The sequence below is a fragment of the Symphalangus syndactylus genome, chromosome 6 (genome assembly GCF_028878055.3).
Source record: "Symphalangus syndactylus isolate Jambi chromosome 6, NHGRI_mSymSyn1-v2.1_pri, whole genome shotgun sequence".
NCBI classification, from domain to species: domain Eukaryota; kingdom Metazoa; phylum Chordata; class Mammalia; order Primates; family Hylobatidae; genus Symphalangus; species Symphalangus syndactylus.
Window position 1 is genome coordinate 38,451,602 of NC_072428.2, and position 14,875 is coordinate 38,466,476.

Genomic DNA, 14,875 nt, shown 5'->3' on the forward strand with positions numbered 1-14,875 from the left:
CAGAGCCTGGAGTCATCCAAGGCTCCTCCCTTCTCTTCACTTTCTAGGGCCTCCACGCACAAGGCACTGTGAAGTTATGTAGGTTGTCACTACACAAGTGCACCCAGCTGAAGAGGTGGGTGGGGGCTGAAGTCCAGCCTGCTCTCTGCTTGCCTAGTCATGATCCCTGGTGCAGGGCAATGTCCCAGGAGAGAAGGGGTACTTTTTTCTAATTACACACAGACCCCCTCTAGGATACTGGGACCCTCTGCATGTATAGAATTGCTTCCCTTGGTGCAGAAATTCTGCCTCCTCCGTCGACCTGCTTGCCTTCTCACTCCGCATTACCACCTCTGCTTACACCCGTTGTCTTTCCTTACGGTGTTTCTCATCATTTATAACATTGTATTTATTCACTTGGTTCTTCATCTCATGGTTACTTCCCCAGTGGATTTTAAGCTGTATGAAGGTAGAGACTGTGCCTTCAATGTTCTCTGCTGTACCCTCAACACTGACACATTATTTGGCCCAAGCCAGTTCAGGATATGTCATACCTCCTCTAAGCAACCTCAGTGGCTTCCTGAAAGATCTCCCTGTCTCAAGTCTTGTTCTCTCCTCCCTATTCTGCTAGCCCAAACTGGCCTTTCTAAAATACAGAATTATTTGTATCCTTCCCCTGTTTAGATTCCTGTGTGGCTCCCTACTGCCCTCAAGATAAAGTCCAGATGAGGTCCATTGTGGTCCTGCCTCTGCCATTCCATCTTCCTCTGGCCCCTCCCCATGGGCACCTGCAGTTCCACAAAGGCAGTTTTCTTTCTCTCACCCCTGGATCTTTGCACCCGCTGTTTCCTCAGCTTGTAGACACCTTCTTTGGCCCCTCTTTCCTGACCAACTCCTTCAAGATTTTCATTAAAGTTTACCTGTTTGTCTATATCTCCCCTAGACTAGTCAGGGAACCTTCTCCATTGCTTCTATGGCATTCCCCTGCTACATGCACCTCCAGTACAGCACTTAATTTATCAGGATGTAACCAGCTGCTAAAAGGTTCCATCCTTCCCAAATGTTTGTGTGCTTCCCAAGGGGGGGAACTGCATCCAACGGTCTCTGTTTTCACCCAGCATAAGACCTGGCATCTGTGGAATCAATGAATTCATGAATGGACCCCAGGGGGTCTCAAAAGAGTATAAAGAATCCCAAGGGACATGTGGGGAAGTGGCCAGAAGACAAGTGGAGGATCATTAGTAACACAACAGCTCTGGGCAGCTCCCCAGTCACCCTGTGCTGGGGAGAGCAGAGAATGGATCCTCAGACAGGTAATGAGGATATTCCTTCTGGCATCACATCTTGCCTGCATTCCTGAGGGCTCCCTACTTGCCGAACAAATCCCTTGAAAGTGGGCCTGTAGGGTTTTCAGGAAGAGTATCTATGGGGTGGGATGTAGGAGGTCCTGAGGTCCTGACGGCATGCGTGTGTTGGGGGTGGGGAGGTGGTATGTGAGTGGGGAAGAACCCTTGCCAGACCATCCCTCAGGTGCCTTGGACCCAGGGGAGGGCACAGGTACCTGTGTGTGTGTGTGTGTGCGCGTGTGTGTGTTCATTGTGAGCACATTGTCTACTCTTGTTTCTTAAGACAGAGCTCAAATGACAACTCCTCCAGGAAGCCCTCCCCAACACTCAGGTTAAATAAATGCCCCCTCCTCTGCTCTCAGAGAGTTTATAGCCTGATGAAGAGAACCTATGCCATCTGTGATGATGCTGGCCCACATGCTGCTCTGCTCACAGGATCCGGGCTCCTGTCGTCTCATGGAATCTGATAGTGTTGGGATGCTCTAGGTGCTGGGTAGAGGTGTCTGTGCCTGTCTGGCCTTCTATGCTGCCTCTTTGCAGTTACGCCTATTACTAATGGCCTGTAAGTGCCAGAGAGCTTACAGCACATGTCTACACTCATTTAGCTTTTCCTCAGAATGCTGTGGGCACCCTATCACATCCTCTATACCCAACGAGGCCCACAAGTGATGCCTGGGCCACACACAACATTCCCGTGGTTCTTCTGGTTATCACACCTGGATTCACTCACTTTATATGGAGGGGATGATTCTCAGCCTTGAATGAACTTCAGAATCACTTGGGGAGCTTTTGAAAAAAAATACCAATACCTGGCCCTGGGTATCTGGGGCAGAAACATTAAATCAGAATATCTGGGGGGCGAGCTCAGACATGGGTTTAAAAAATACTCATATCAACCTGTGTACCCGTCCATAAGAGCCACGTACGTGTGTAGTAATGTAGTCAACGTCAGAGGAACTTCCCCACGTACTGGAGAAATTTGCATCCCTCCTTTCTTCCCCAGGCAGCAGGCGTCCTCCTTGCAATCCGCCTGCCGCCTACAGGCGTCGCTGAGGGACAGCTGGCCCAGTTTGCGGATTTTCCTTCGGATCCCACTCCCATGTCCAGGGAAAGCCTGAGCCACGGCGGTATAAATTAGCGCCTTTATTTTGATCACCTGAGCGAGCGCCCGCGGCTCGCCCGCCTGCGGTATAAACGTACAAATTCCCTGTAGCACCACACACCATGCCTCAGAGATAAATACAGCCCCAGGGGCTCCTGCTCTGGCAAAGCAACTCTTATTTACAGGAATAGATTACAAAAGTATTACAAAAAGTGGTCCTGAACCGGGGAACGGGTTGGAGGTGGGTTACGGTTACACCTGCTACATTTGGGAACGGAGTGCACTGGGTCTAACGCCCCCCAAATAACCGGTGCATCCCGGGGCAGGGTTTAGGTCTGCGAGGGTCTCACCCCCATGGGGGAGGGCGCGAGAAAGCTGAACCTAGCCCCTCAAGGTTCAGCTCTGGCCCACCGAGGAACACGGAGCGGCCATCGCAATGGGTCTCCGGGAAGGGTGCTGCGTGGAAAAAACCGCGCTGTGTCCTTGCCCTGTGGGGCGGGGGCGGAAACTTCAGTTCTCCCGCCTCTCTTACCTCAAGAGGGGTTGCTTTTAAAGCGCTGTTGGGAGGGGGGCATTTAAGTTCAATCTTTTGGGCGCGAGGGACCCTAGGGGCACCATCCTTCGGGCGGGTGGGCGGCCACCATCCCCTCAGAGCACCTGGTATATCGGGTTGGGGTTCGCACCCGCAGGGCACTGCGGGGCGGCGTCCGGTGACTGGGTGGGGTCGCCGCTGCTCTCTCCCTCGCTGGGGGCCGCAGCCTCTTGCCTGCGCGGAGGCGACTCAGAAGGCATGTCGGCCAGCAGGAGGGCGGGCGCCGCAGGGCTCTCGGTGGAGATGCGCTCCACGATGCTGGAGAGGCAGTCTAGGCTCGACACCGCCGCACTCTTCCCGGGCCTGGGTTCTGCGCGGGGAGGGCTCGGTTAATAAGCAGGGGTGGGGCCGCGACAAGGCTCCCACCCCTGGGCCCAGTACTTTGAGGCAGATTGGAAACTGCGGACTTGTCAGAGTCCGGGACAATCGAAAAGAGAGGGAGCTACTTGCTTAGTATTTCATCTCCTGCACCACCTCCCAGGACATAGCCGTGTGTGAGTGGGGGTGGGAGCGTCCTAGATAGAGGCCAGGACAGCTCCATGAAGGCCATAGGGAGGAGGAGCGAGCAGGGAGAAGCCCGGAATACCCACCGCTGGGCGCCTCGTTGTAGTAGGCGCCTTCGTAGCAGTTCCGCCGCCGGGCGCCGCTCGGGGGGCCGCTGTAGTCCATCTGCAAACAGCAAGGGCGACTGAGTCAGGCCCGTGGGACGGCGCGGGGCCCGAACACCAATCCCTGTAGCCGCCCCCTCCCTAACTCTAGCCTCAGCCTCGAGTTCCAGGCCCAGACCTGTCCTGGTTGGGGGGTAATTACGGGTGGGTAGGAGATGAGGTCTGCAACATGCAGGGCCAAACCAAGGGCGGACAGTCACCAAGGGGCGCAAATTTACATTTTGGAAGTAGGGATAAGTAGAGAAAAAGATCTTCAGGTCCGCGCTGCAGTGTTCTAATAGCGCCCCCAATGGGGCGGCTCGAACGCTTGCCCGCACGCTTCCAAAACAGGCCACCCCAGTGACAGCTGCCCAAGACAAGGGGGTCCTCTCTCTCGGGATGGATCCTGGCCCAAACCTCCCGCAAGGCCAGCTCCCTGCCCTCGGAAACGCGTCCCAGATATCCCGAGCGCCGCCCTAACTTCCTCACTTCCTGGAGTCCCGGCCTTACCATGCCGTCGGAGCAGTTGGAGCGCGGGCTGGACGCGTCGGAGTCGCCGCTGTAGTGCTCGCCGCCGCGGCCCGGGGGCAGCGGGCCCGGCGCATAGAAGGCGGCGGCGGCGCCAGGGGGCGCGGCGTCCTGGTCGCGCAGCAGAGCCTGCAGGCCCTCGATATAGCGGATGGCGTTGCGCAGGATCTCCACCTTGGGCAACCGCTGGTTTGGGTTGCTCGACGTGCAGCGCTTGAGTGTCTCAAAGGCCTCATTTACTTTGCTCAGGCGGCGCCGCTCGCGCATGGTGGCGGCCTTGCGGCGGTCGGCGTTGGTGGTCTTGCGCTTGCACGCCTTGCAGGCCCACAGTAGGCAGCGGCCCGCCTGGTGGTGCCCGCTGGGCGCGCGCACATGCTCGTCCTCACGTGCGCCCGGGGCCGGGTGCACCGCAGCGGGGAAGTGCGAGTGCTCTTCGGGTTTCAGGAGCGCGCCCACGTGCATCAGGCGCGGGTCCAGGTCTTCGAAGAAGCGCAGGTCCGGGGAGTCGAAACACGGGTCGTCATAGAAGTCGTCCGTTGTGGCAAAGGAGCAGAGAGAGCCGTCGGGGGCCGTCAGGTCTACGTCGCGGAGCGGTGGCGACAGTAGCTCCATATCCTGGCGGTGGCGCGGCACGGTCCTGGCTTCGCCGAACCCAAGCGGCAGAGAGTGGCCGGAACTTTTTTCCGCTCGGGAGCCCCGGCTGTAGATAGCAAAGTGCTGGAAGTCTGAATGCCCCACCCCTCCCTCTCCTGTCCGGCCTGATTTGTGGTTAAGGAAAGCGGCGGCAGCGCCCTAGGGCTTCCTCACCCCTAGCGTCGCGCCAGGCGCCCTGGGCTATTTATCCGTAGTAGCCTAAACGCCCGGGAGCCCAGGCGGGCAGCTGGGGGAGGGGGAGCCCGAGGCCAATAGGAACACAGCGGGGCGGGGCTTGGGGGGGGGTCCCCGGAGTGGCCGCAGGGGCCCGCAGAGTGGCCAGCCAGCCCGCCCCTCCACACTGGCGCGCGCGCTCGGTCCCCTACTGGAAAGGGAGGGAGGGAGCGACCGGCAGCCCTAGGCGGCTGCACTTGGCTCTCCGGCACGCCCTTTCCAAACCTCTCCAACACCCGACTGCTGTATCCGCGGGAAACGCTGGCTGCGCGCGCTCACCTCTGAGCTGACTTTCAATACTCCTCTGTCCCCTGATTTGTGGGGGACCCATGGGTAGAGCGGCTGTAGAAATCATGTCGTGAGAGATTTGGAGAGAGGCAAGGCATTGGGGGCACAGAGCTGAGAGAGTGAGACCGTGAGAGAGGTACCGAAAGAGGCTGAGAGACACACGGAAAGCAGAAAGCTTAGAGCGTCAGGGGCAGAGAAACCCACGAGTGCAACAACAGGCAGGGAGGCCCCTAGAGTTGAAGTGGGCGAGCCCGAGACAAACGGGTCGGGTCGTAGAGGCTCTGATATTCCTCCAGTCCCCGACCTGGGAGTTGCTCAGGAGGTCGTGGGCCCAGTCCTTCTTCCCTAGACGCTTAGAAACCCAGCTATGGTTGGACAGGAATCGGGGATTGCTGCTAAAGCTTCGCGCCAATCTCTCCAAACTCGGATCCTGACCACGTTAGGAATCCCGTCCATTTAAATCTGCACGTTTCCACAGCAGGGGTGTTCAGTGCCATGCCTGGGGTCTAGGCTGAGCTGCCTCTTCAGCTGGGAAGAAAACCCTTCTGCTCGGGGCTTGGCTCCGCCTCACTCGCGGTGCTGAGTCAAGGAAAGTGCATCTTGCCAAGGTGGCAAACTTCAGGACCTGGCCTGAGAATCTGACCTCATCTCACCTGAAGTCTCTGAGAGTGCGGTTTGCAGACCAGTTGAGTCCAGACTCCAGAGTTTCCCAACTGTGTGATTTTGTGGAATTCATGTCTCCTTCCTGAGCCTCAGTTTCCAGTTATAGATTTGGGGATGACAGTAATTTCTTGGAGTAATTGTGGTGGGGATGAGAGTCTGAAGAGACCAAGGATGTGGAAACCCTCAGGCGGTGATGTAGGGTTATTTGAGCAAGGGGCTTTCAGAGTTGGATGCTGTGTCCCTCAGGCTTACAACTCGTCTGTGGCACCATGCCCTGACAGAGTCCCACGAGTCTCCAGGCCTCAGCTGTGTCTCTTTCCTGCAGCCTCACTGGAAAGGCTGGAAACAGGAGGAGGCAACCACCCAATGGGATGTGGGATATCTGGCTCCCATACAAGCCTCAGCATACTGGCCACCCCCATGGGGGCCTCTCAGCCTCTTCCTCAATCTGCAGTTCACACAGTCCTTTCAGCACTCTGGCTAGGAATCTCCGTTGGCCATACATCCGTGCCTGGATCTCCCCTCCCGGAAACCAGAAATTTAAGCAGGAGTGATCTTTGTGCCTTTCCCACTAACTTCTGGAAGGCATGCTAGCTGGCCATTCTGGGCCCTAAGAACTCCTCCCTTCCCACAAAACTCAGAGGGCTCTGTTGGGGTCCTAACTTCTTCACTTCTCTGCTGCTGGTAGTGGTGCTGAAGGTCTCCCTTCATGAAGTACTCACCTCGCTTTACTCCATAGGGCCCACCTGTATTTGTTCATTCAGTAAAGTCTACGTCATGGAGCGGCAGTGACAGTAACTCTAAATCCTGGCAGAGGCAGCAAAATCCCGGCCTCACCCCACCCAAGCTGCAGGGGGTCACCCAGAAATCCACATATTGTTAGGTATCCATTATATGCCAGGTACCAGTCCAAGTGTGGGGCTAGAGCCATGAACAAAACCAAGACTCTGCTTACATGGCACTTACATTGTCAGTGTAAGCAGGGTGATAGACAATGAACAATAAACAAGGAAGTATGTGATGCCAGGAGGTTAGAAGCTTTATGAAGAAAAAGCAAGGCAAGGAGACACAGTGATGAAGATTATGAAGTGATTAGAGAAGGCCTCTCTGCTACATTTGAGCAGAGACCTGAATGAAGAGAATTGGAAGCAGATACCTGGAAATATGTAGGGCCAGATAGAGGGATAAGCATGTGCAAAGGTCCTGAGGCAGGACTGTGTTTGGCAGATTCAAAGTATGGCAAGGAGGCTCGTATGTGTGCAGCAGGGTGAGTAAAAGAGATAGTGGGAAATGGGGTGAGAGAGAGAGAAACAGGATTATATTCTGAGATGGCTTGAGCCATCTCACTGGAGGGCTTGGGCAGAAGAGAAGAATATCACTATCTGATTTACATGTTAACAGGAGCATGCTGGTTACTGGAGGGAAAGGGCAGAAGGAGGGAGACCAATTAAGAGGCTATTGCAATAATCCCAGTGAGTGGAGCTGGTGAAAAGTGGTGGTTGAATTCTAGATATATGTTTTCAAGATGGAGCTAGCAGTATTTACTCATGATTGCATGTGGGAAGTGAGATAAGCAAGGAGCTAAGGATGACTCCTTCAAGAATGGAGTTGGGAAGACTAGGTTTGTGGGTGGTAGATTAAGTGTCCAGGTTTGGGCAAAATTTGAAATGCATATTGGATATCCAGATGGAAGTGTGGATTAGGCAGGGGGATTTTTGAGGCTGGAGTGCCCAAGGAAAGGTCTGAGTATGAGGAAGAGCTGTCCATTCTACCTCTAAGACCTGTCTCAAATCTGCCCATCCCTAGTGTCATCATCCTGGACTAAGCTGTCACACTGCTGCTCTGGATAACCACAATAACCTGGCTGCCCTCCTCACTTCCTCTGTAGTCTCAGTATAATCCATTGGTTACATGGCAGCCTGAGTAGACCTTTACAATATAAATGAGTTTATGCCATCCTTCTGCTTCAAACTCTCCAGCAGCTTCTTGCATTTAGAGTAAAATCTCATCTCCATCCCCTGGCCTATCAGGCCCTGCATGAGCTAGCCTCAGCCTGTGTCTCCTACCACACCTGGAGGCACCATCCGTTTTTATTGCTCTACTCTAGTTAGCCTGACCTCCTTTCTTGTCTTCTAACACTCTGAACAGGATCCTGCCTTGGAGGCTTGTCCTTGCTGCTCTAAACTCATAGCATTATCCCCTGGGCTTTTCCCAAGATTGACTGCATTTTATATAATAGATCTTCTTGCCTCCTTGGGACATCGCTGACCATTCCCTCTAAGATAACTGCCTCCCATACTCTGGGTCACGCCACCCTGTTCATTTCCTTCCAGGCACTGCCACTCTTTATAATCTTCTTCATTAGTTTGTTCATGACTGACTTAGCCCCATGAAGGCAAAGACGTTTTGTTCACAATGACATTTCCAAAAACCATCACAGTGGCAGTCACACAGTAGGCACCTGTTAAATGTCCAATGAATGAATGAGTGGCCTCATACCCTTTGCATCTCTATGCATATATTTGAACTTCTTGAACCGTGACATTAATGAAGATGGTTGAATTTCTTCAAAACTGGGCAGTCACATACATGATTAGACATCCATGTTCTATTACACTTGGTCTTCCCAGGAAAGGCTCAGACCCCATCTGCCTGGGGCATGTTCTCTTACATTGGGCATTATACATGGCATGCTGCAATATTGTAGTGGTATACTATAGAGAGATTTGGAATCTCGATATGTCTTCTTATTGTTTTTTCACTATACTCACAATGAGGAATGTAAGTAATTGTTGTATTGATGATTTAGAAACAGATACTTCTTCCTACTTGCTCAAGGCTCAGCAGAAAGCCAGGTGCATAGTAGGCACTCAATAAATATTTCTTGGGCAAATGAATGAATGAGTCTGCTTAATTGAAGAGTACTCTGAGATTCCCAGGTGAGCTATTCAAACCACTTATCTATGCAAATCTAGATTTTTCCCAAATCTGAATAAGCAAGAAACTACAAAATAAATTGGATGCTGAGAGAAGTGATTACAACTTTGCTTTTTGTGCTTTGTGTTTATAAAAACTTCCTCAGGACTGTCATCAAGTTGCCTTTACAATAAATAAGTAAATGTTATATGTTTGAACTTACCAAACACATTTAATATTTTATCACTTATGGCTTATAAATCTAAACTGCTTTGACAGTTTTAAGCTTGATTTGTAGCTACATTTTCTTCCACAATTAGGAAGTGCTGTTTTAAAGCACACAGACATTCTAGTGGTAAAATGCCATTTTTATGGTAGGCTTTCAAGTGGGATTTTTGTTTGCTACCAGGCTTCTGTTGCTCAAAAAAAGATTGGAACTCACTGAACTTGGTGACCATTTCAGACCTCTCCAGGCCTGGCATCCACATCTGCCTGGAACCACCCTTCTGGTTGCATCTCCTCTTTGGAGAGAGGTTTGTCAACACCATCATCACTTCCCTGCTGCCCACAGAGCAGGGAGAAGTATGTCCAACCTGGGACATGTTGTCCTTTTAGTCCCAGTGCTGGGTTGGGGGCAGAGGGAAAAAGGATACCAAGTTTGGAAGCTGAAAAAATTCAAACTCTTATACTGCAGAGTCTAGTCAAGGGTGCCCTTTGTCCACAGGTGCTGGAATTGTTCTGTGAGGGGCCACTAGCAATGGGCTGAGGGATTTTGAGGGGGTCCCCTGGCAGCCCCCTCACCCCTCAATGCAGGTCTGACCAGAATGGTAGGCTCTGTGCTTGGGGGCAAGTGCACACCTTGCCCTGGGCCTGGCTTCTGCTGTCTTCAGGATGAGGGGCTTCTTTGGTGGGGAGTGGGGAGGGAGTGCTGCCTGGGCTGCCCCTTCTCCCTCTGCCCTTTCAGTCCTCCCCACTCAGCTCCCTTGGCTGGCCTGCCCAGGGGCTATAAATGGAGAGCTGGCCTCTGGAAAGGAATGCGGGCCTGGCTGGGCCCCCACAGTGTTGTGCCCTCAGGGAGCGGCCCTGGGGCTCCTGGCAGCCTTTATATATATAGCCTCTGGAAACCCAATCCAGCCTGCACCTGCCCCAGTCTTCACGCACCCTGCCCCTGCCCCTGCCCAGTCTGGGCCTGTGGCTGCACTTGGGCTGACACAGGCTGCGTATCTGGCCAGGAGGTGGGGGGCGCCAAAGGTCCAGAAGGTAAAAGCATGAGTGGGCCTGGTGGGGCAGGGCCAGCTCCAGGTCCCCTCTCTGTCCCCAGCCTTTCCCTTCCTGTTCCTGGGTCCAACCTGAGTGCTCCCCTCTGTCCCCTGACAAACTTGCTCCCTGGGAAAGCCAAAATCCACCCACCACGTGGGTATAGATCCTTCTCTGGGCCCAGTCTGGGTTGGTCAGGAGGGACTGCGATATTGCCAGGATACAGACATGGTCCCAGATTAGGGACAAGGTCCCAGAGATTCCCCACAGATGGCCACATTTCCCCCTTTGGGGGTACTCTCTGGCCTCCCACAGACAAGCAGGGCTTAAGAGTCTGGCAGCTGAGCTGGGAGTTGAAGAACAGGAGTCCGCGCCATGGAAGGAGGGAATAGGAAGACAACCAATAGCATGTGCCCTTCCCACCCAGTGTGCAGGGTGTGGGGGCGGGGCACTATTGGGGTGGTATGGATATTCCCACTCTCAGTTGTCCAGTCTATGATTCATTCACTTATACAACAAACATTTATTCAGGTGCTGGGAATGTGGTGGAGAACGAAACAGACCACGTTCCTTGTTCCTGTGGAACTGACATGCTGGCAGGGCAGGGCAGACGATAAGCAATACACATAATAATAAATACATTATATAGATGTTAGAAGGTGATACACACAGAAAAATATTACCAGCAGAACAAGATGAGCAGGATTGAGGTGCCAGGGTGAGGTCGGCTGTAGTGTTAAACAGAGTGGTCAGGTTGGCAAGGTAACATTTGAGCAAAGAGTTAAAAGAGGCTTGGGAGTTAGCCATGTGGCATCTGGGGAAGAATGCTCCCGGCAGAGAGAACAAAATAATTATTGACCACCTTCTATGGGACAATTGCTTCTGCTAGGAGCAGAGGATTCTGTGGGTACAGACAGGCATGGCTCCTGGTGCTGTGGGGGCTGGGGGGAGTGTGGAGGTGGCATGAGATAGAGTTTGGGGAGGAGGTTTGATGGGCAATCTGTTACTTCTTTTTTTTTTTTTTTTTGAGACGGAGTCTCGCTCTGTCACCCAGGCTGGAGTGCAGTGGCGCAATCTCGGCTCACTGCAAGCTCCGCCTCCCGGGTTCACGCCATTCTCCTGCCTCAGCCTCTCCGAGTAGCTGGGACTACAGGCGCCCACCACCACGCCCAGCTAATTTTTTTGTATTTTTAGTAGAGACGGGGTTTCACCGTGGTCTCGATCTCCTGACCTTGTGATCCGCCCGCCTCGGCCTCCCAAAGTGCTGGGATTACAAGCGTGAGCCACCGCGCCCGGCCTGTTACTTCTTTTTTTAAAAAATTGAGACAGAATCTCGCTCTGTTGCCCAGGCTGGAGTGCAGTGGCGTGATCTCAGCTCACTGCAACCTCTGCTGCCAGGGTTCAAGTGATTCTCGTGCCTCAGCCTCCTGAGTAGCTGGGACGACAGGCACGTGCCACCATGTCTGGCTATTTTTTTATGTGTTTTTAGTAGAGACGGGGTTTCACCATGTTGGCCAGGCTGGTCTTGAATTCCTGACCTCAGGTGATCTACCCGCCTCAGCCTCCCAAAGTGCTGGGATTACAGGCATGAGCTACCCGCACCTGGCCAATTTGTTACTTCTAATGAAAGAATATCTTACAAACCAAGAGATTCTTGAAGAACTAGGCATAATAGGCTAGAGTTGTTTATTCCCCTCTTCAATAGGTTTATAAAAACTCCCTCCAAAACTGACCTAGTACTTAAATTTAAGAGGGAATTCTCTAGATGTGATTTTTAAATTTAATTATAACTTCATCTAGAACTAAGCTTTAGCCACCAGCTCCCCTCAGAACCCAGCTCAGGTTGGAACCTGTTGACTGGCATAGTCAGTAGGATCCCAAGATGAGTGAGCCCTTGGCCTCAATGTGAGGTGATTGTGAATTCAGGATGTGAATTCAATGTGAATTCAGGATGTGAGGTGAGGGTGGGCTGCTACCCAGGGAAGAGGTTCAAGGGCATGGGATGTGACCCATGTGAGCTTGGCGTTGTGGGGGGACCCTCCCTGCGGCCCACCCAGCTCTTTCCCCCACCAGGCCCCACATGCCATGTGCACCTCACATTCCATGCAGCCCTAACAATGCCTCTCACTCCGGGTTCTTTCCCAGGTACTAGGAAGCCAGGTGAGTGAAAATAGCAGGAGCTGAGACTGCCCAGCAGGTAGGGGAAGCTGAGGCCAGGCTTAAGAACCCACTGACGCCTGGCTTCTGGAAAGACCTGAGGCGTTCATTCATTCATCCAGCCTCTCTCCTTCAAGCTTATTCTTTATGTAATTAAAGACCTTCTGTGCCTCAGAGGTGAGCCCTGGGGTCTTTGTGGGACTGGATTCCTGGGGTTTGAAATACACACGGGCTGTTTACTAAACAACACAAATAAGGTGACAATAACTTAATGACTAGAAGTGTTCAAGCAGGCAGGGCTCATGAAGGTGCTAATTATTCTTCTAGCCTAAAGACATTAGGCTCCTGGGGTGAGGAGGTCTACTTGAAAGGAGAGTTCACTACCTTCACATTTGAAAGCAACAAGAAAATGAGAATTCAACTTGCAGCATGAGGAATTTATGTCAGATGTAAAAATAATATTACCAACGTGTGGTATTCCTCAAAGAGCACATTGTCCTTGAGCTAACGTGGTATGGATGCAGGCAGAAGGATGGAGGAGAAGGCCTCTCAAAGCTGCTTTCTCCTTTATGCATAAAAGGACTCCTGAAAAGCCAGAGGACGTCCCTCTGTCTCCTCTGCCTATGACACTGCTCAGGAGGCTGTGCCATGGGTCCAGAGTGTGAGCCCAGGACGGAGCTGACAGGCACATTTTCTTGGAAGGACAGTTTGTCCTCACCTGCATTCTTCCATATGCCTTTGTGGTGTCATAGCTATATGCACCTGATAAACTGCAGACAAGTCACATACAGTTCTCACCTTACACTGTGCACACGTCTCACAGAATGTACAGTGCACGCTCCCTGTGCACCTCTCTGATAATGTACACCTCACGCTCCCTGCACGCCTCTCACAGAATGCACACCACACACCCCCTGCATGCCTCTCACAGAATGCACACCGCATGCTCCCTGCATGCCTCTCACAGAACACACACCACACACCCCCTGCATGCCTCTCACAGAATGCACACCGCATGCTCCCTGCACGCCTCTCACAGAATGCACACCGCATGCTCTCTGCACGCCTCTCTCATAATGTACATCTTTCACATAATGTATACCTCTCACATAATGTACACCTCACAATTCCTGTATGCCTCTCACAGAATGTACAGCTCACGTTCTCTGTACGCCTGTCACATAGTGTACACCTTATGCTCCATCTACCTCTCTCATAATGTGCATCTTTCACATACTGTACACCTCTCACATACTGTACACCTCTCACATAATGTACAGTTCACCCTCTCTGTACACCTCACATACCACATATATCTCAAGCACTGTGTGTATCTCTCATGTGCCATGTCTACCTCACACTCCATGAATATGTTACACACTGGGTGCATCTCTTACTTGTGTACATATTCCACTCCATGTATACCTCACACACACACACATCTTACACTCCATGTTACCTCACATACTATGTACAAGTCTCACATTGTTTACACATTACATGCCATGTACACATAACACTCCGGATACACTTGACACTCTATGTAAACTCACATGCCAGGTAAACCTCCAACATCAGTATGTCCCACATATGGGATATTTCCTCTCTCACATCATGTGCATATCACACATATTACACCTCATATACTGTGCATGCTTCATACTCCGTGCACACCTCACACATGAGTATACCTCCCGTGCTGTGCACCCCTCACCTACAGAACACACACACTTCACATGCCATGTGCACACCACAGATACGTCCCACCTGCTCATATTCTAAGTCAGGTACGTCCACACCTCAGTCCCAGTGTGAATGCTTGTCTCCACCTATGTGCCTAAATATCCCCAGCCCCATCCAGAAAGAAGACGCTAAGGGGCATAGATCCCGTGACATCCATCTCTTCTTTGTGTTTTCCAGTTTGAACTTTTTAAGCTGAATCTGCCTACCTCAAGGAGGTCAGACCTCCCTCTAAGGGCTGAGGGAGGAGCAGCTCAGGGCTGAGGGGATAGCTGGTGGTGAGGACCTGGTGATGGAGTGGCACATGTAGCAAGATCCAGAGGGCAGCTGTGGGGACCTGGAGAGGGGGCTCGGCTCTCCACCCCTCTCCTGTTGCCTCCTTTCTGCCTCATCAGTCCACCTGCCAGCCTGGGGGGCACCAAGGACTGGGATTAAGGCACACACAGCCGTTGGACTCTGGGACAGACACCAGCTGCAGCCCCCAGCAGCTGCCCCAGCCACATGCCTCTGAGTGGAGACTGGACGCCTTGGAGAAGTCTGATTCCTCCCTTCAAAATCTGCTCATCCCTGGCCAATAGCACCCAGGACAGGGGTTTCCTGGCAGAACAACAGAGGGCAGAGGGTCTCATGACTGATGCCCTCGCCACCTGCGAGTCTGTGGTTTGCCTCCGTCCTACATCCCGTCCTGCCACCTCCATGAAGCTCTCCTGGATTGCTGCTTTCCCCCTGGCTTGGGAAGGTGATTTATGGCCCATGCGCCTCAACAGGCCTAACCTCCCCCAATCCCTCAAGC

At 52.6% G+C, this 14,875-nt stretch overlaps 1 protein-coding gene across 1 annotated transcript; it reads right to left on the reverse strand.

Annotated features, from left to right (window-relative positions):
- Positions 1-2,453: 2,453 nt before the first annotated feature.
- On the reverse strand, positions 2,454-5,005 carry MYOD1 (myogenic differentiation 1). The gene is made up of 3 exons (XM_055281305.2): positions 4,177-5,005; positions 3,610-3,688; positions 2,454-3,329 (listed from the first exon to the last, which is right to left on the reverse strand). The coding sequence occupies exons 1-3, from the start codon at positions 4,804-4,806 to the stop codon at positions 3,076-3,078; spliced, it is 963 nt and encodes a 320-aa protein (XP_055137280.1). The 5' UTR covers positions 4,807-5,005; the 3' UTR covers positions 2,454-3,075.
- Positions 5,006-14,875: the final 9,870 nt, after the last annotated feature.